General features: G+C 47.9%; 5 protein-coding genes across 5 annotated transcripts, besides 34 other annotated features; all 5 read right to left on the minus strand.

The window, feature by feature from the left end:
• Tc00.1047053506167.9 (hypothetical protein, conserved) lies at positions 1-3952 on the minus strand (the record flags this gene model as incomplete). The annotated part of the gene is made up of 1 exon (XM_804686.1): positions 1-3952. A coding segment is annotated over one exon (3952 nt), but the record flags the coding sequence as incomplete, so codon positions are not given.
• Positions 1-6673: a sequence feature (heterozygous, Esmeraldo-like haplotype).
• Positions 3967-4004: a sequence feature (A-rich).
• Positions 4092-4148: a sequence feature (A-rich).
• Positions 4565-8017, minus strand: Tc00.1047053506167.20 (hypothetical protein, conserved; the record flags this gene model as incomplete). Its single annotated transcript, XM_804682.1, has 1 exon — positions 4565-8017. One exon carries the CDS (start codon positions 8015-8017, stop codon positions 4565-4567), a length of 3453 nt encoding a protein of 1150 aa, XP_809775.1.
• Positions 6674-7155: a sequence feature (areas merged during assembly that could not be assigned to a particular haplotype. This can correspond to areas where the two haplotypes were merged or to regions with more than two copies in the genome that were merged during assembly.).
• Positions 7156-19861: a sequence feature (heterozygous, Esmeraldo-like haplotype).
• Tc00.1047053506167.30 (hypothetical protein, conserved) lies at positions 8404-8904 on the minus strand (the record flags this gene model as incomplete). The annotated part of the gene is made up of 1 exon (XM_804683.1): positions 8404-8904. The coding sequence occupies one exon, from the start codon at positions 8902-8904 to the stop codon at positions 8404-8406; it is 501 nt and encodes a 166-aa protein (XP_809776.1).
• Positions 8991-9029: a sequence feature (A-rich).
• Positions 9236-9268: a microsatellite.
• Positions 9401-9433: a microsatellite.
• Positions 9467-10264, minus strand: Tc00.1047053506167.40 (proteasome alpha 1 subunit, putative; the record flags this gene model as incomplete). The annotated part of the gene is made up of 1 exon (XM_804684.1): positions 9467-10264. One exon carries the CDS (start codon positions 10262-10264, stop codon positions 9467-9469), a length of 798 nt encoding a protein of 265 aa, XP_809777.1.
• Positions 10277-10342: a sequence feature (T-rich).
• Positions 10393-10412: a microsatellite.
• Positions 10468-10504: a microsatellite.
• Positions 10806-10907: a sequence feature (T-rich).
• Positions 10937-10989: a sequence feature (CT-rich).
• Positions 11308-11328: a microsatellite.
• Positions 11403-11468: a sequence feature (A-rich).
• Positions 11632-11672: a microsatellite.
• Tc00.1047053506167.50 (clathrin heavy chain, putative) lies at positions 11869-16983 on the minus strand (the record flags this gene model as incomplete). The annotated part of the gene is made up of 1 exon (XM_804685.1): positions 11869-16983. One exon carries the CDS (start codon positions 16981-16983, stop codon positions 11869-11871), a length of 5115 nt encoding a protein of 1704 aa, XP_809778.1.
• Positions 17009-17088: a sequence feature (CT-rich).
• Positions 17239-17263: a sequence feature (AT_rich).
• Positions 17404-17455: a sequence feature (A-rich).
• Positions 17507-17526: a microsatellite.
• Positions 17713-17818: a sequence feature (T-rich).
• Positions 17894-17921: a sequence feature (AT_rich).
• Positions 18087-18115: a microsatellite.
• Positions 18246-18360: a sequence feature (A-rich).
• Positions 18484-18507: a microsatellite.
• Positions 18686-18706: a sequence feature (AT_rich).
• Positions 18746-18774: a microsatellite.
• Positions 18869-18903: a microsatellite.
• Positions 18986-19068: a microsatellite.
• Positions 19184-19228: a sequence feature (CT-rich).
• Positions 19325-19385: a sequence feature (T-rich).
• Positions 19530-19560: a microsatellite.
• Positions 19569-19598: a microsatellite.
• Positions 19802-19844: a microsatellite.

Consider the following 19861-nt stretch of genomic DNA (forward strand, 5'->3'; position numbering starts at 1 on the left):
TTTTATTTAAAGGGCTCACGCTCTGGCAAAGGGCGGGGAGCGATGAAGGACGTGCTGTCGGAGCCAACAAGGACTTCCACATGAACCAATATCGCTGACGCCGGTTGCGATCACCCATAAAGTTGGCAAACCTTTCTCTGAGAGAAGTTTTTACCCGCGCCTGCAAACACCTTGCAAACCAGGTTTCCAGTCGATAAGTTCGGCGCTTTTGCACCGACACACACCACTTTGTGAAGTACTCACCCCTGAGTCTCATTTCAAAATTCAACGACACCGCATTTGTCACCTTTGAAAGTTGCTTCATCCCCCGCTGCCGCAATTGTCGCAGAACGTACTGACGAGGGAAGTATTCCCGGTGATGTGCCCAAGACCAAAAGATTTTACGTGCGGCGTGCAAGACACCAAAAGTCGCACACCGTCCAATCAGAGACCCTATCCGAAAGGAAGCCCCATTGAAGAGAGCGTTGTAATGATCCCTTTGCGCCTGACGCACTGTCAACGCGTGCTGACGACAAGCCCTCAATTTTTCTAACAAAACGCTCAGGCCAATCTCACGGTTCTTTGCATGTTTATCGAGCGCGTTCTTGCCTTCAATAATTGTGAGGTGCACCCGAACTGTCTCTGAAGCAGGCGTAGACAGTTCACGCTCAGAGCCCAACTCATGCACCAAAGACGTTCGCATAAGTTCGAACTGCTGCAGAAGGGAAATGGGTCGGAACCCCGTAAAGTATCCGGGTCGATGCTTTCTACACAATTTATGCGAGTCCAAATAAATCGGCCGACGCCCAAACAGTGCCATTTCGCGCTGTGTGCGTTTCCATTCCGCCGCATTCGGGGGCCCAATTGCCTCATCCGCGGAAGGGCCTCTGACACGTGTAATGATAGATTTTGTCTCGGTTGAAAACACGGAAAGAAGTCCATGGTTCCGTGCCACCCAGAGTTGACGTCTCGGGTGATCAATAAATAAGCGCACAATGGGTTGTGAATGCATCTCTAGAACATGTCTTCGAAAGACTATGTCAAAATTAAACGGGGTCCTTCCCACAATTACACCCTCCTCTTCCAATCGGCCGGGGCCAACTCGTTGCTCTGACACATCTACACGTGCTTTGGGCGAACACTGCATATTCATAAGTGTTCTCTCAACAGAGACGTAGAATTGAATCCGCTCAAAAACACAAAAGAGGGCACGCTCCTCGGTTAAAGAATAAAAGCTGTTGGCTAACTCCCGGCGGCGAATTTCCTCCTTGGTAGGCTGCTCCAGGAGAGAATAATGAGGTTCCGGTGGGTCCGGCAAACGGCGCATCGTCACGGTAATGATGGGAGGAAGATCCACGGCAATGCCTGTTACAGTAACCCCATCTATAAGAGAAATGTGAAATTTTGCATTACGACTGTACATGTCGTTGATATATCGGTGACCTCCTATCCACTCTTTAAACTCCGCTTCCTTACCTGCACGAGCGGAATGGGTGGCGTCGTATGGTGAAGGGTGTCGGGTTGGACTACGACGGCCAGATGAGGGGGATGAACCCGAGTTAGAGATTCTGGGAGAGTTCCACTGCACTGTCCAGTTGGTTTCTATTTCGGGCATACCCCGTGGAACCCTAAAAGGGCTCCTGTTTGCACTGCCCGCAGATGAATGCATATTTAACGATTTGTTCACGCAAGCGGTCGAAAAGTACCCACTATCACCAGTCCTCGTTTTCTTGACATCAGAAACGCCCTCCAAGTCCCTGGAAGGTCTCTGTCGCGGACATTTGGAGGTTCTTCGGAGGAGCTGCTTCTCAGTTGTCCGCGGTGTTCTTCGACCCGTGGCGAGTGGAGTCAAATTGCTGCGTGGCGACCTAACAGATTGACAGAGAGACTTCTTCGCCTGTGGTGAGGTGCAAAAATAATTATTGCCTTGTCTTACTCCTTTTACAGAACTTAAGCCACAGCCTCCGATTCTAACCGGCGCGGCCAAATTATAGCCTTTTTTGACCCTATCAGCTGTAACAGAAGACATCGGGGACAAATGAGGGGCCCGTAAGGTAGTTATATTTGATTGTTTCACTAACTGCACGCCGGGCTTATTTAAAGACGGAGGTTTACTGACGCGTCTAGTCGGAGTTTTCACCCCCTTATCCGCGGCCGTGTTTCGGGCCTTTACATGCTTCTTTACGTCACCTGGCGTACGTGGTGAGGGGACGGATGATAACTGCTGTTCCTTGCCGGCCGCTTCGCCTCCTGCGTGTTTCTTCGGCCTTTTTCCTTTGGTGTCACGCTCCGTATGAACACGAGGAGAAAATTCTCGGCGCCGGGCTGTCAACTTCCCTCCGTCATTTCTTCTCTCTATGGAGCTGCGCGCCGACGTTACCGCGGGCTCCGCCGGGTGTCTCCTGCTTGAATTCAAAGAGAGGTCAAGGCTGCGCAAGGGACTCTGCCCGGCGCGGGAATCACGTGAAGCGGAAGCCGTGCGGGATGTAGAGCACACGGAATGAATCTCGCTCGTTTCCCTTTCAAGTTCCTCGTCCAAATTCCAGAAGTGGACGGTCCCATGAACATCACCAGCAATGATGAGGTTGACACGCCTGCGCTGATTGGGCTCAGGTGCAAGGGGCGGCATCAGTTGCTCTAGTTCCTTCTCCACCTCTCGCATATTCTCCTCTGATAGTCGAAGCATCACGCGATGCTCCTCGCGCTTCTCCCAGCGAGTTGTTTGCTGAATGGCGCGGCGATTCTTGATGAGCTCCGACGCTGTATCTTCCTTTGGGTCGCGTGTCATGGCCACCACGTCACGGCCTTTTTGATATCCCACAGTTGTCACTGCAGAGGAGACCCAGTTGAGTGTCCGCAGCCCACCGACACCGCCCTTCAGCCGGAGTAGTGGCCGCACCTTCACTAGCGCGTAGGTTGAGCGGACGGTGCAGCCATGCTGATCCGTCGTGGGCTGGACATTAAACGTCACTACATCGCCCCCCAACGATACCAATGACGGCTCAACACCAAAACCCCCCATCCTTGCATTCTGTGATAACGCCCGCATCGCCTCCAAACGACGATAAATTTTTCGTACATCCCACACCACCACACAGGAATCCTCCGACGCTGTGCATACAAGGGAGAGATGCTCACGATCTTCTCGGCACCCACGCGACGTCGCGGCGGTAAGCTCAAAAATAGAGCTACTCAAGCGATTTGCGGTGACTAAATCGGTTGTCCCACTATCATCGTGGCAGGGACTACGCGTTATGGCAATGACAGCCCCCTTATGTTGTCTTGGTAACTCGTACACCAGGTCGGCCAATTGACCTCTCGCCAGCAGCACCGATCGATCCTGTTCCCGCACCCATCGAGAGTCAGCTGGAAATAAACGAATGGAACCATCCATAAATCCCACCCACACATAATCGGTATTAATCAGTGAGGACTCCCGCACTAAAAGAATATCTTGCGGATTCTCAATAGGAATTACTTCAAGTCGCCTGTTGATAAACCCACGAAATGGGGCATGCAACATTGAGGCCACCATGACACCTTGTTTTGGCTCCAAAATGCACATAAGCTTCGCACCAGAAAGAGCATCAATGACTGTGATTCCGCCCTCAACAGAGTTCTCAACCTTCCATATGGTGGGTCTTGGCACACGGTGTCCTTGTGTCTCACCGTCATATTGTCTGTTTGGCGAGACAGGGTCATCCGCGCGTCGAACATAAGAATGGCCCTGCTCGTGTAGTGTATTTAAACGTCTCAAGGCGCTCTTGACATCATTCAGGCGTGGCAAGGTGCGCACGTAACAAACCAAACGCGCTTGGAAGTTATCCGAGTTTAGCGGGGATGCCGAATCACATGTAAGCGCAATCTGGTCCCTACTCTTGACGGCCGTTTCTCGAAGCTCCTCCCAGCTCTCACTCCAGCACCGCGGATTCCTCACGAGTGACGGAGAAGGTGCCACGATGGTCAGTGCCATAGGCGTCTCGCAGCAAAAAAAAAAAAAAAAAAGTAAACTAAATAAAAAAAGACCAATCCACTGAACAATTTCACCGGACCCAATACCCCAGTTCCCCCTTCCCCCCTCAAATATCCGCTAGATGAGGCCACTAAACTGTAAAAAAAAAAAAAAAAAATCAAAAGGGGGAAAAAGCCAAAAAAAAAAAAAAAAAAAACGGAGAAGCATACATGCCAAATGAGCCCCGGACGTGAGCAGCAGTAATGTGTAAGGGTTGAGATGCATAACAAGATATTGTCTCACCGCCACGCTCCAATCTCCTTTAAAATTTTCTTCTTTTTTTCCTTTTCTCTTTCTCTCTGAATTGATAGCGAATGTTAGCTACCACTATCTGCTTTACTTTTTTCCATGTCTCTTCCTTTTCAGTTTTTTGGTTTTCCTCCCTTCTGTTCATTCCCTCCTTCTCTCCCCTCAACTCTATGGTCTTTCTTTTACTCAATAATCCCCGTTGGGAGTTCTGATCCTTCACTTTCTCTATGGATAAACTAACTGTCGTCTGTGCTCTTCCTTGGAGGAAGGAGGGTGGCTGGGCGCGATTGGCTTGCGGCGGCGCTGGTGAGGCGTGTTGACGATCTAATCGTACTCCTGCGTGGCGATAAAAACCTCATCATTATCGAGGTCGGCCGCCAACGAAGAGAGAACTGTTTCCTGGGTCGCTGTGGGCGGAGCTGCTGCTGTCGCCGCCGCCGCCTTTGCATGCGACCGCTTTAAGCCTCTTGTTGGTCGAGCACTCGTCGCCTCCATCGACTCGGAGATTGACGATGCCATACTCGGCACCACCTCCTCCTTATCAGGACGTACACGCCACCCGTCTTCAGTGATCACGCGACGGGACGCCACCGGTGCCTTCCCCGCAGTGCGGCGGCCGGATCGGGACCTTGAATTGAATTGACTTGGCGATGTCAACATATTCTCTTCTTCTTTTCCTTCTTCCGTTGCTTCTCGCTGTGAGTTACGCGGTTGGAGTGTGTGCTCTCCGCTGGCCTCCATAATTTCCGACATCTTTTCTTCCCGCACCCGCTTGGCACGCCGCACGGGAGTCGTAGCGCCCTCGGCCTCCTCCAACCGCGCGGCCCGACGGATGGCTGAAATGAAGAGCTGTGCGTTTTGATCGGTGCTCTTCGCCAGGGTCTCATTTGCTGCCAGCGCATGCGCCAAACTCAGTGCATCCATCTTGAGGAGTTTCGGGCAATAGGTAACAACGGCCTGTAGCATCGCCGGGTCCGTGGTTGTGGCAAACTCTATGCCAAAACGGACCATGCTGACACATGCCGCGTAGTACTTATCGGGAAGAGGCCAGTGCATGGATGAGAGTTTCATTCCCATCTGGTAAAGCGCATCCGAAGAGTGATGGTACGTCGCAATAAGAATAGACTTCTCAAGTGTAAAACTGTCATTGCAGCGATCACGCAGGGAACGAAACAAAAATCTAAAAACGTCGGAAACAGACTTGGTGGGGGCATGTAGCCACTGCAGAAATACACGAGGAGCCACATCCTCCGAAAGGCGGTTTAGCATCAACAGACGCGCGACACCCGTTGCCACACGCAACTGGGACGCCTCAAGACGTGATACTTCTCGACGTGACCGTGCGACTTCACTGAGCGCGCCCCCCTCGCGAAAAAGCTCCCCGGCGTTTTTGAGTTTCTCCTTCGCTTCACGCATTTCGTTGCCCAAAACACTTGACAACTCACTGAACTTTCCCAGAAACACGTCCTGCTCCATCTGAGACATCGTGTAGCATCGCAACGCACAGAGATCGCAGAGATAAACCATACTATCCACGGGAAGCAAAGTAAAGTTTTCAGTTTGTCTCTGAGAGTCCATTTCCCATACTTTGAAGATGCACGTTACCAATTCTCCAATCATTTGGCTGGCTGTCGTGGTGGCCTCCAACGAATCCGCCGCTTCCTGTTCCACCTTTAACTGCCACAGAACACACCGCATGCAGGTGGATAAAATCAACCGCAGCAGCTCTGGTGAGGTGCTCGCGTTGGTGTACTTCAGAATAGATGCCTTCAATAAATCCCATTGATCCACCAGCGAAACAATGGACGATAGAATACTCATTCGGCCCCACACATGAAACAGTTCCTTTTCCTCCAATTGACTCTCGGACCTCGTTTTCCCCTTCTGCAATGCAGAGAGTTGCTTCAGGACCTGCTTCAACAGTTCCTGTATCTGGCCCTTCGCCGCACTCTTCAGAGGATGATCCTCAACAACAAAGCCAAGCCATGCACACGTTATCTGGTTAAGATGTGCCTCCTCACAGCGCGGCAGTGCGGCAGTGGCTTTGCGCATCAGCGTCATGAGTGCATTAATCCGTGCCACCTGCTCCAAAGAAGTAAACGCCTTGAACTCCATCGCTGCAATCACCGCAGAAACACCAGACAAAATTACCACATCACCGCGATGTTTTTCAAGAACTCCATCCAATAAAACACCCACATCACGACTTAAGGACGTAACAAGTGCGTCAATGACCTCTTGCTTGTTCGGTGGAAGTTTTTTAACGATGCCCTGACGGCGGTCCTCCTTTGGAAGGGGTCCGAGGTACAACTTACAGCGCAACTTTTCAAGTAACGCGGCCACAAAGCCCAATCCCACCACCACCTCCAAAGCATCATCTGACAAAACAAAATCCAACATTGAGCCGTAGTTCTCCAAGAAAGGAGGCAGCTCTTGAAGAGGATTGTAAAGGGCGTCAATAAGGTAACGCTCTGGCATGACCTCACCGTACTGCGATCGAAGAGTCGCTGAAAAGGCGCATAACAACTCCATCGCAGCTTTCTGGTACGCAACACCGTTTGAGGCATCTTTGGGTACACGAGAGTCTATGAAGGCTCTAAGAAGTACCCCAGCCTCATGACGTATGCTTGGGCGCTCGTCAAAAAGTGTCAGCAGCACACGATCAATCATCTCATTGTCAAGTATTTCTTTCCCCTCCGCCTCCTCGCCGTACACACGAAGAATAAGAACCATGACGCGAATTGCCAATTCCGCACATCGCATGTTGACATCACCACACATCTCCACAAGCCGACCTGCAAAAAACTGTAGAAACAAAAAAATACGGTTCCCACTCTCTGGAGTCGCCACAAGACACTTCTGAATCATTGTTAGGGCTTCCGCACGAATCTCGGGTCTTTTATCGTACAGAGCCATACCAAAATATCGAAAGTACTTGTTCTCTGCAAACTCCTCATCATAGTTGAGAATCCACTTCCCCAATTGCTCAAACACCAAAAGTCGGATTTCAGGTGCAACATCGCGAGGACGTTGATGTATGGATTGAGAGATCACATGATTACGTAACTCCACCATGGTCTGAATGCTTTCTTGTAGGGCATTCAATTGCTGCTGTTTGCCCCGCCCTCGTGACGGCAGTCGATGATTGAGGTCCCGAATCAGGCCGTTAAGAGCCCCAACAAGGGCAAGAAGGGCAACAATGGATGTGTGACGGAAACACCGCGCTTTGCTCTCACTCATGGCAATAAGCCACCGCAGAAGCGTCGAAAGAAGCAGACCATCAAGAAGAATATTCGCATTATAACCAAACTCCACAAGACGAGCAAAAAAACGACGATATGCAGTACGAAAAACACGATATTTGGTTTCCTTTCGCACAAATGGATACGCTGAGGCATTCTGTTGGGTCCGCGCGTACATCTCCTCCAGAAGTGTCGTGACGTCCGCGTCATCTTTAAGTGCATTCCCGTCCAATTCTACCTGAGCCGCACCTGAGGCTTTCCCCACAAGATTCAGAATAGCACAGCACACTGTCTCTTTGCCGCCATCAGAGTAAATGCGGACAAGATCCTTCACCACATGATCGGCTGATGCTCCCTCCATAAGCGCCTTATAAAGCGATTCCCCGAGTGAACTGCCTTCTTCCTGCAGCAGAACGGGTTCTGCAGCGTCAGGGACACCCGACCCCCGCGCGGCGTCCGTATCAGTTGGCGCAGCAGCCGCTGTTACAGTTGCTCCTGGGGTAGCAGCCTTCTTCGTCTTGCGTTTTCCAGCCATTGAAAGGAAGTTTTGTGCACTAAAAAAAAATCTGTTCCTTTTTCTCTCTTTTTCGTCCTCTTGCCGCGTTTTCCCCCCTTTTTTTTTTATTTATATGTGCGTCCTCCAATTGACCCCGCCGCCCGAATGCCCAAACAAACAAAAAGGAAGGAAATCCTCCGGAAAAAAAACAAGTAAAAAAAACACAGAAAACAAAACAAAAATACCTCAAAAGGACCGCACCACACTTCTTCTCCCCTAACTGCTCTTCACACCGGAGCAGATGCACAAAGTAGATATTGGAATAGTATGGGAAAAAGTCCACACAAATTGAACGACCCACACACAAAGATGGAACAATTAAAGAGAACAAAAAAACCTTGAAACAAAAAATCACGCCTACCCACTCACCCGCTAAGGAGCTCCATTAACGCGGTAGGCATCGCTGGAGGCAACGCCCCAGGTTGCGTGACACGCTGAATGGACGCTGGTGGTGCGGGCTCCTTTAGCAAACCGCTCTGCGCCTCCAGGGCACGGTTCATCATTGGAACGACCTGAATTGTGGGTAACGGAACAAACTCCTCATCCGGCGGGAGATCTTTCAGTGGCTCCGGTGGGATGAGTTGCGGGATGGGCGCTGCTGGCTCCTCGGAAGTCGCCTCCACGGTATCCGTCGCAGTTAGGGGTGGTGGATCTGCAACGACTTCATCACAGGGGCTACAAGGTTGTTCTTCCACCACTGGTTGGATCTCCGGTACCTCCTGTGGCTTTTGAAGCAATTCCGACACGTCAAACTCCTTAAACTTAGAAAAGGCACCACCACGCTTTCCCTGTTCATCCGTGCTAGAGACACTCTCCTTCGCCGAGCTGGGAGCGCGCTTCCGCTTTTTTGTTTCTTTACGTGGCATCACCGCTACAATTTTCTTAGGCCTTTTCCTTCCCTCTTTTTTTATTATTTTCCCTATCCTTTGGGTGCCAGCTTCTGAGTACACACAAACAAAGAGAAATGAGAAAAAAAAAAAAAAAAAAAAAACGAGACCACAGTGTTCTGCCGCCAAAGTTGCGCAAAAGTAGAAGATGATGATCTGGCAAATGCAAAACTGCGGAACTGAAAGCCCCACACACCTATTTGTTGCTATTTTACTCCTTCCGAGCTGCAGATTCGTTTTTATCCCCTCTAAATCGTTCAATATTTCATAAGCCCCATCTTTATTGTGTGCAAAATCCCCCAACGTTCAGTATATATATATATATATATATATATATATATATCCTGTTGGATACCCTCTTTTTCTTTTTTCTTGGGTTTCCTTGGAGAAGATGCCGTTTGGATGAATCACTCTGTGCACGCTCCGGTGAGAAAGTAAATAAAAAGAGGGAGAATGAAAGAAACAAGGGAAAAATATAATAATCATAATAATAATAGTAATCATAATAGCCTTCATTGGCATCCGTTGGCGCTGATCTCTCTCACTCCTCCACATCTAAGGAGCGTTCTTGCAGAGTTTCCTCCTCTTCAGCTTCCGGAGCGGGGGGAATGTCCTCTGGACGCATCTTAAAACCATCCAAGTACTTCCGCGCTGCCTCCTCCGTGAGAACCATGAAAGGTGTGCCCTTTCCTACTATGGCAATCGTTGTATTCTTTATATTTAGCTCCGCGCCTCCCGAAGTTGCCGCCGCAAGTGCCTTCAATGCATGCATAATAAGCTCATCAAGGCCACAGTCTGGGAAGGATTCAAAGTGCTTTTCCAAATATGTACGAGCAGCCTGTGAGCGCAAACCCATGGCCGTTGCCTTAAAGTCAAATACGTCTCCAGATGGGACTGTATGATACAAATGAGGCCCCGTGCTGTCATAGCCAGCAATTAAAAGACCCACACCAAATGGCCGCTTCCCTGCAAACTGAATGTGGCGCTGATACTTCTCTCCAACAATTTCCGCTATGAGCGGCAAAGGATTATCGCTGTCGTGCATATAGCGATAGTTCATACATTCTGTGCGCACGAAGCGGGCTAACATGCGGCCGTCCGCGACAAGACCCGCTATTGCCATACCGACGTGATCATCCAACTTGAACACCTTCTCCTGGTAGGACGAAAACTGCGCCACTGGGCTGCGCTTCAGGGCAGTCAAGACAACAAAATCTTTATTCTTCGCACCAACCGCAGCCGAGCCGTTGTTCACCGCCTCATTGGCGTACTCTACCTGGAACAGCCGGCCCGTGGGGCTCCACGTAGTTGTATTGGTGTCGTACTGATTTTTGAACATACCACACTCCCCTTTTTCCCTTCTTCTTCTTCGTTTTTTTTTTTTTTTTCCTTTCTCTTTATTTGCTTTTCTTCTCTTCCCCCTTCTGTTTTGTTTTATTCCGTAACTGACAGTCACTCTTTTATTGTTTGTTGTTGTTGTTGTTGTTTGTAAGGATAAACAAGAGATACCACAATGTATCCCACCCAACATTAAATACATACAGAAAGAGAGAAAGAGAGAGCGAGAGAGAGAGAGAGAAGCAATGAGGCGACAGCGGCAGTGAGTCCCTTCAAGAAATTTATGACTGCACACGAGCACTCGTCCCGAATGCATAAAGAGCAGCGACATTACCGCCAAAAAAAGAAAACATGTCGAAGAGGTAAACAAGAACGCCGTAACTTTGGCACTGGAAAGCAGTCAATGTAAAAGCAATCTGAGGAGGAGGAGAAGGAGAAGAAAAGAATAAATTCAAGGAAACAGAAATAAAGGCAAGCGAGAGACTCAACATTTATTTCCCCCATGGCCAATGACGGATACATCCGTCATTTCATTAAAAATATTCCTTCTATTTTCCTTAAATTCCTTTTTTTTTATTGCATTTTATTTTCTTTTCTCTCTCTCTTTCTTCCCGGCTTTTTGTTTTCTGTTCTCATCATCTCCTCCTCGAGTGCCATCCTTTCGACATGACTTTTCCTCTCCTTTTTTTTTTTCTTCTTCTTCTTCTTCTTTCTCTTCCTCCTTTTTATTTACTTCTCTTTCCTTCGCAGTGTTCATTCATTTTTTCTTTTGTGTGTGCATGTTGACTATTCCTTCCCCCTCCCCTGCTGTTTCGTTCCCTCCCCTTCCACGGGGTGACGCGCGCATTACGTGCAAACAACGCCCCGCCTTTCTATAACTCGAGTGGTGGCGGCGGGGCTCCTGCCAGCCGTGAAGAGGAGGGGCACGTAAAAGGATTTTGTCAACAAATAAACACACACACACACACACTCACATGTAAACAGAAATGGAGGTGGCAGCAAACAGGCTGATGACCGGTCGAGTGAGCCGCAGGGGCAAACAGAACACACACACACACACACACAGAATACAGATATTTATATATTTATGTGCCTAATCCGCACAAAACACCAATGTGCGCCCAAACACACACACACACAAAAAAAAAAAAAAAACGTACAATAAAAAAGAACACATTAAAAACAAAACCAAAAAAAAAAAAAAATCATTTGTTTTTCTCTCTCTTTTTTTTTTTCTTGTTGTTGATTGCTGATGGAGGGGGAGAAAAGGAGGGAGAAAAATTCATTTTAAATCTCTTATTTTCCGTTTTTGTTTTCTTCTTCGCCATTTCCACTCAACAAACGCCCGCAAGGGCATTCGTAAAAAACATATATATATATATTTATTTATTTATATTTATTATATATATGTTCATTAATTATTTTATTTCCCTCCGCTTCCCCCTCCGGTGTTTCACTAGTTGTGTCTCTGCGTCTCTGTGTGTGCATCGACATCAAAGCCACTCATTGATAGAAACGTGTGTTTTTCCCCCTCTCACTCTCCCTCCCGTGTGCCTGCTTACACTCACTCGATGCCATCAGGGCAGCAAGCCCAAGGCCGCCTTGCTAGTACGGCCTCCTGTTGTCAAACTGCGGCGGGGGACCGTAATTGCCTGGCGGCACACCACCCATCATTGGCATCGGCATTGGCATTGGCATTGGCATTGGCATCGCGCCGCCCATTGGGTTTGCTGGCCCTGCTTGAATCATCAGAGGGTCATTTGCACCCGTATGCAGCGGCCCCGCCCGCCTCGCCGCCTCCTTTGCCAATTGTTGGGCGTCCATCATGGACTTCTCCATGCGCGATAACTTTGTTGTGTATTCTTGAATGACCTGAATAAAGTACGGCATGGCGAGGTCCGTACGCTTGTTGAGCCATGCCTTTTCCATCACGACCTGTGGTGTGAGGTAGTCGTAGCATGTGTAAAGACACGCAACAAAGCACTCCGGGTGATCCACAACAAAAAAGTCCAGAAGATCCTCTACAATCTGCGGGTTGGCACTCTCGGCGGCAGTTTCAATGGCATCCTGGTAGAGTTTGTTCTCCTTCGCCACGGCAATGGCATGTGTAAATCGCTTGTTACGGCGATGGAGAAAAAGCGCAATCTTGCGGAACTCAAAAAGCTCCATCTTTTCAAGCTCAGCACTTAATTCTGCGGAGTCAAAGTTGTCAAAGCGCTCCACAGAGTCACGCAAAGCAGTGAAGTCCTCTTCCTCCATATATAGCTTGTTAATTGCCTCATTCACACGTCTGGAGTTGCGTTCCTGGGCAGACTCCAGATACTGACGAATAAAGTGCACAGGGGCGAGCTTCTTCACCTCCAGCAAGACACGCTCGGGGTCCAACGTCTTAAACATACTGGTGAGAAAGTCGTCAAGGAGTTGTGGATTGTTTTGGATGTAGAATGGGATGGAGTTGTACACCAAATCGCTGGATCCCAAATGACTCACAACAGTCTTGAAAACGTCATGATCCCAGGCATCGACGTGGTGGCGCATCATCGTCGTGGCGGCAGCAAGCCAATCCTCGTTGTTGACATGTAAAACTCGAAGCACCAACCACAGATGATACTCCTCACATGCAGCAATCATTTTATGTGTATTGATCTTCTTGGCGTGCATATTCACATGTTCTAATAGTTTTTCAGGCCTGTATTTCGCCAACAGAAGTCCCATTCCAGTAAAAACACCCATATGGGCCCCTGGTGTGGAGGATGCTGTCTTAAGCAGGGAGAGCAATTCTTCCCAAAGTCCATAACTTTCATAGCGATCCATGACACTTTGCAACATTTCGGCTTCTAGTACAAGTGGAACGGCACATATGTTGGCCAGTTTAATCTCATTGGCCTCAATACAGGCAATATTAACAGCTGTCCATGTCTTTCTTGACTGTGCCTTTTGCGCAGCCTCCACAGCCGCTGGTAGATTATTCATCCTCAACAGTGTCACCGCTAGTTTGGAAAAATTGGAAGCCAGCGTGTACAGCACCCGCGCGGAGTCATACAATCCTTCGTCGAAGCACTTATCTGCCACAGGTTGGATTTGCACATTGTGGGTCTCTTTTAGGAACTCTTCCAACTCCATCAGACGACCGGTCTTGGCATATGTAAGCACCAACGCCGTATCAATTTTGTTGTCCTTTGCACGGGATTCTTTGCGTGCCATGGTGAGGTATTTGATAAGATCACCAAACTGATTGTTCCTCTCCGCCGCCGCCGTAACTTCTTCCAAAAAGTCTGGATCCTTTGCTCGAATAAATGATTCAATCGCCTCATGCACCTCGTCTGCGGCAAGCAAATACTCCCCAAGGACTGACCAAACAGCGGGTATATCACACTTTTGGGCGTAGGAACGACCACGCGAAATATCCTTCAAATCCCGCAACAGCACCGTAGCGGCCTCCTTTTTCATGTCGTTCTTTTCGTAAACCGCAAAGGCCACTTCAGGCAACTCTGCGTTGCTGGCGATGCTGGCAACCTCCTTGGCGTCGTAATTCTCCAATGTTGACACATATTCCATCACCTTTTCCTTGCGAGAACGGATGGCGGTCATGATCAAAAGATTCTCCAAAAACCGATTTTTCCTAAAGCGACCCCGCACCACAATTTGATCCAGGATAGACGTCAATTCATGTGTCATCCCTGCATTCATGAATGCCCGAACTGTTGTGCTTACCTCCTCATCTACCTCAGACTCAGGCAGGGCGGTTTGTTGCACCGCTTCCACAAGTCGATCACGATCCTTGGTATCATTTTTCAGGGTTGATGCCCACAGTTGAAGATTCTTCTCCTGTACAAGATAGCGAGCAAGTTGTTTCCACATGCCATTCTTCGTGGTGAGCTCCACCAGCTCCTCACTGAGGTGGCCCTTGCGATAGGCGATGTAGGACAGATTCGGATCACGGTTCTCGCAGTACTTTCCAAGGACTAGTGGTTCGTAGTAGGCGTTTTCAAGTAAAAATTTATCAGGTTGTTGGTCGGTATCGACGTACAACTTTCCCACGGCATTGTGAAGGGCGGGATCCGTCTTCTTTTCCGCCAAACGGGCCTCCAGCCACCCTTGAATCAGACGCAGGCGAGATCGTTCTTCCACGGCTTGCACCAACTCCGCAATGGGGCACATCGTTCCTACAGCATTGAGAATATTCTTGATAAAGTCTTCTCGAGCATTGCAGTCGATGAGGGCAGCCACTACCTCAGGTGTCTTTCCCGGACTCCGACGCTGCAAGTATTGTTCAATAAGCGTCTCGTTGTCCGTATCAATCAAATACCGCACTAGCTCATCTATGTAGCCATGTTGATCACATACATTGATGAGTGGCCAAAGATTGGTCAACTTTTTGTTTTTCAAGTAGTTTTTCGTGCGCTCCGGATCGTAGCAGGGGCTTTCGCGTGTCATGCGCTCCAGTTCTTGTGCCTGACCCACCTCTGCTGCCGCCTCAATGTAGCGGAAGTGCACCTCCGGGTCGCGGGTGTATGGTACAATGGCACCAAGATAATAGTACAGGATGGGGTACAATTTTTGCTCAAGAAAGAGCTCGATAAGTTTGTCCGCTCCAAGAGCATCACTGTACTTCGTCGCCACCTGCACAATCACCTTAAAGTTCTCACGATGGTTCTGCAAGAGGTCCCCCAGGCATCGCATGCTATCGGCCTGACTGAGTTTTCCAAAGAATTCCAATATCCACTCCGGATTAAAGCTGCGAGCATGGGAGAGACAACGGCGTATGTTCGAGAGGTTGTCAAGGTCGGGGTCTTGATTCTGCGCCGTGACGTAGCACTCAATGGCGCGCTGAGGAAGTCCAGCTCGTTCACACAGAGGAGCAAGCTTCATGCCATCGTAATAGAGGCAAACACCACGCGCAAATATCTTCTCCGCCACAGAAGGATGGGAATGTTTTAAATTTATTTCCAAAAGTTTCGTCTGGAGGTCTTTTGTCGACTCGTCATTCTTCCCTCGCAAGACCTCAAGAATAAACTCCGTCGCCTGCTGAATCTGCTGAGCCGTCACAAACATATCCACCACTTCATTTGGGTCCACTACTGGGGTGTCACCCAAGTCACGATGGAGCATCAGTGCCAGGCTCACGGCATTCTGTGGATTAACACGAATAAAATTATTCAAAATGACACGCCAATCCGGTGAGAAATTTGACCGTCTGCAATATTCCACCGCTTTTTGTGTCTCATTGCGTTGCAAAAGTATATTCACCACCTTTGCATGGGCCTCAGCCTTGTAATACATCTTCATCGCCATTTCTGGTTCGGCCTGTGCCAAAAGATCGGCAAGCTCTTCGCTGGGCGTTAGTTTATTGGCCTCGTATTGCTGCTTTATGTAGGCAGACCCACCTTTCGGCACAACTGCACGTGCAAGTTCAACAGATTCATGCGCATTCAGTGTCGTCTCCGCAAGAACCATCTTAAAGTATGTCGATATGGCTGGTGGTTGTCCAGGGGCTGATGGATGGTGCACAAATCGTTGGAGGACTTCTGGTACACGCAAGGCGTTGTTAGGAGCCCGTAGACAGGCACGAATGGCTTCTTCAATATTCCCTACACGAAGACCGTTCTCCAATTGCATGCGATAGAGATCATCAACGCCTCCCAAGTTAGCAGAGCTGGCGATACGTACGGCAAGCTCCGGGTTTCTCATTTGATCCTTTACAAATGGAATGATTCCATTGTCATTTGGGGAAACATGAAAAACGGAACCTTGGTTGTTGACACAAAGCAGTCCACCCGTTTTTGTGTACAAGGTCCCACAGAAAACGATATTGGGTGTCACCTGTTGAGATTGAATGATGGTGCCGGTAAATATATCCATCAAGATGGCGGTTCCACGGCTTGTCATGATTGTCAGCAACTTGTGCCGGGGGGAAACGGTCAGGGCGACTGGAAAGTCGCCAGGTGGGAATGCGACATCCACCACCCGGCGGGGCATTGTGATATCCATCTTGGGGCTCGTGGGAAGTTCCATCAACTGCACTTTGCCACCTTCGTGCGGGGTGTTCCACGCCAGGCACATGATGTTGCATGCACGGGGCTCGGTGGGTGTATTTGTCGAGATGAATGTCCCCGCGTGGCCATCAACAACGCGACCATCACGATTCTCCACGCTGTACAGTTGTGTCTTTCCCACCATTCCCTCTGCCACTCGCGCCACACCCGACAACAACAACCACTTCTTCTTCTCGTCAGTGCAGTAGTTCAGTATCTGTACCGATGCGCCCATGTCCGGGGCGCGCTCAAAGACACGCTCCGGCGCGGCATCCTCCGCAGAGTCCAGGCTCCAGTGGTACACCGCAGTGCCGGACACCAACCCAATTGTTCGATCATCGACCCAGCGCCAAAAAACCACATCCTCGGAAAACAAAACCACCTTAAGCCTCTTCGCGGCAACCACGTCAAAGACTTGCAAATTACGACCACTGCGAAGCGCAAGGATCTTTGACTTGGGGTTCATTATGGCCGACTCCGCATCGCGAATGTTGTTCCGCATACTCTCACGTTTCTCCAAGTCCACAATGACAAGTGACGTCTGCCCATCCGGCTGCACATCGCGGAGGCAGACATACTTGTCGCTCTCCAATGTCAATGTCTTGAAGGAGATTGTCCCGGGCCGCAGACCACCGGCGACAGAATTCAACTGGAAAACCTCAGCTGTCGTCAAGGGGCCGTTCATTTTCTCCTACAAGTTTATAAAAGGTTTCTTTGTTTCGCTCTTTTTTTTTTTCCTTTTTTTCTTCTTCTTTGCCCTCTCTATTTCCTCCTCCTCCTCCTTGTTGTTGCTGTTTCTACCCCTCAAAAGAAAAAGAAAAAAAAAAAAACTTTGGCCTCGCTTCTTAGCCCTCCCTTCACTCCCCTCGCACAGTCACTCGCACGCACAGGACTGTCGCCTAGTGGAAGACCCTAAAGTGCAGATCTATCTCTCCGGCCCAAAAAAAATAAAATAAAATAATAATGTCAGGCAAAAAAGAAGAAATCCTTCTGCTTTTTTTTTTTCCTCTTCTTTTTTTTCCCCACACCTCACTCGCTATTGCGGATTTTGGCAAAACTACAACTGACCGCGCAAAAAGGCGGAGTGTGTGAGGTGACAAGAGCCAAAAAAAATAAAAATAAAAAAGGGAGGGAAAAAGGAAACGAGAAAAAAAAAAGCACAGCATGGCAGCTCACTCCAAAGGGCAAAGCGACACACACACACACACAGAGAGAGAGAGAGAGAGAGGGGAATGGTACTCCCACCACACGCACTGCTGAGCCACGCCTGCTGCTTGTCCCCTTTCATCCAACATTTGCAGAGGAAACAAAGAAATTAAAGGCATGGGACAAAACAATTTAAATTTAAAAAGGAGAGAAAATAATTTTTAAAAAAGTGTTGTTTTCCACCTCTCCTTCTGCTGTCCATTCATCCTTTTATTTATTTATTTTTTTTCCTCTCCTTTTTTCCTTTTTAGCGGTCACGGTGGACTCTTTTTCACTTTGCTCCTTTTTTTTTTTCTTTTCCATTTTCTTCTTTTACCCCCTCTCTCCTCCCACCCCCCAAAAAGAAAAAAAAAAAGCGGCAGCGGCAGTCTGCCCACCTGTCAACGGGGAAAAATAAGAATAAAAAAAAAAAATTTTGTCAGAAAACAAAAGCAAAAAAAAAAAACGCAATGCCCTCCCTCCCTCCCCTTCCCCCTTCCCCCGCCTCGTCTCACTGGACCCCCACCGCACACATAAATGCACATGCGGAATGGAGAACGCCGTAATGAAGACTGAATGGAGGAAAGGGGTGGGGGGTGAAGCAAAAAAAGAAAAAAAAAAAAAAAAAAAAACGGTAGTGATAGCAGTAGCAGTAAAAGTCGTTGTGGTGAAGGCATCGTAGTCCATGTGCCTGCGATGTCATGTAAATGCGTGTCTGTTTTTCTTTTTAAAAAGGGGAGGGAAGAATGAGAACGTACTGACAAAATAAAACAACAAAAAAAAATTGACAGTAAAAAAAAGAAAAAAAAAAAACAGCACTTTTTGTTGAACAAGAAAAAGGATACAAAAGGAAGGAAAAAGCGAGAAGAAAAAAAAACACACACGAACACACCGGAAGGGATGGTCTCAACAAAAAAAAAAAAGAAGAAAAATGACACATTCGGTGTTTTTTTTCTTCTTTTTCTTGTTTTTTCCTTCCTTGTCCACGTCAGTCCACTTCCCCACCCGCCCACCCACCCACCCAGAGTCTACCCTTTATTCAGCGTTCAGTTCATCTCGCTCTTATCTCCATAAAAAAGTACATTGGCTTCACAAAAGCCACAGAACATTGAGACGGCATGCAAAGAAAGCAAGCGAGAGAGAACAGGCCACCCTGTTTCACTGTATATATAAATGCATATATACAGCTCTGCCCTCAGCAGATTAAAAAAAAAAAAAAAAATCACAGACAGAATAGAAGAAATCGATCAAGCAACCCCTTCAAATAAAAAAAAAAAAAAAAAAAAAAAAACAAGCAAGAGATCTCGTATTACCAATAGAACCACAGACATCGTCTTATTTCCCCTTTCCGGAATTCCTTTTGTACACTGACATTTATGTATTCTTTTTTTTTTTTTTTCTTCTTCTTCTTCTTCTTTTTGCCAGTTGGTTTATTCCTTACTGAAAATGATCGACTTCCAGTATAAAATTTGAATAGAAATAAGACACTGTACTCCTGTGCGTATGTATACACATATATACATAAATAAATACATGTATATATGCATATCCATATAAATATATATATATATATACATATATATATGGATATGCATCATGTTTCTGTGTGTATATAGATGCATGCATCTCCCTCCTTCTCTCTCCTTCGCCATTTCTGTGTGTCTTTCAAGCCTTTGAAGCAAAATTTCTTTTCGTTTGCATCTCTTTTTTCGACTGCCTTTTTCTCTTTCTCTCTCTCTCTCTTTACTAGCCTCTTGCATGCCATCGTTAATGAACGCATCTCACTCTAGTGAAGAAGTTTATGCAACTTCCATCTCGTTCAATAAATATTTGCCCCTCAATTATTATTTTTTTTTTCCCCCCTCTTTTTTTTTTTCGTTTTTTCTTTCGTCTTCATTTATTGGATTCCTTTTCTGTGGACTTCCTCCCCCTCCCCTCTTCAGCCGCCAACCACCCGCTCGTCCCTCGGCGCGGGAAAAAAAAAAAAAAAAACAAGTCACGGTTGAGAGTCAAATGGGGAAACGACCCAACAGCGGCGAGATATTGCCTCCTCCTCCTCCTCCTCCTCCTCCTCTTCGGTATCACTTCTTTTCTCTTCCTTTTTTTTTTTTTCTTGTCATCATCGATTATTCCAATTTTTTCTTCTTTCTGTGTGTCTGCGCATCTTTCATAAATGCTCCTTCATTTGCCCGCCTGCGGATGTGCCACGCGCCCCTCACACACCACAACCACCCGTCACGCTCTACGTGGGCGGCATCACTGCAGGGGGCACCGCTGGGGCAAACGAAGGTCGTAGTCGGCAAAATAAATGGGTCCATAAAAAAAAAAAAAAAAAAAAAAATCAAAAAAAAAAAAAAAAAACTACAACAACAAAGAAT

Source organism: Trypanosoma cruzi, genomic scaffold (assembly GCF_000209065.1).
Source record: "Trypanosoma cruzi strain CL Brener 1047053516289 genomic scaffold, whole genome shotgun sequence".
NCBI lineage: Eukaryota > Euglenozoa > Kinetoplastea > Trypanosomatida > Trypanosomatidae > Trypanosoma > Trypanosoma cruzi.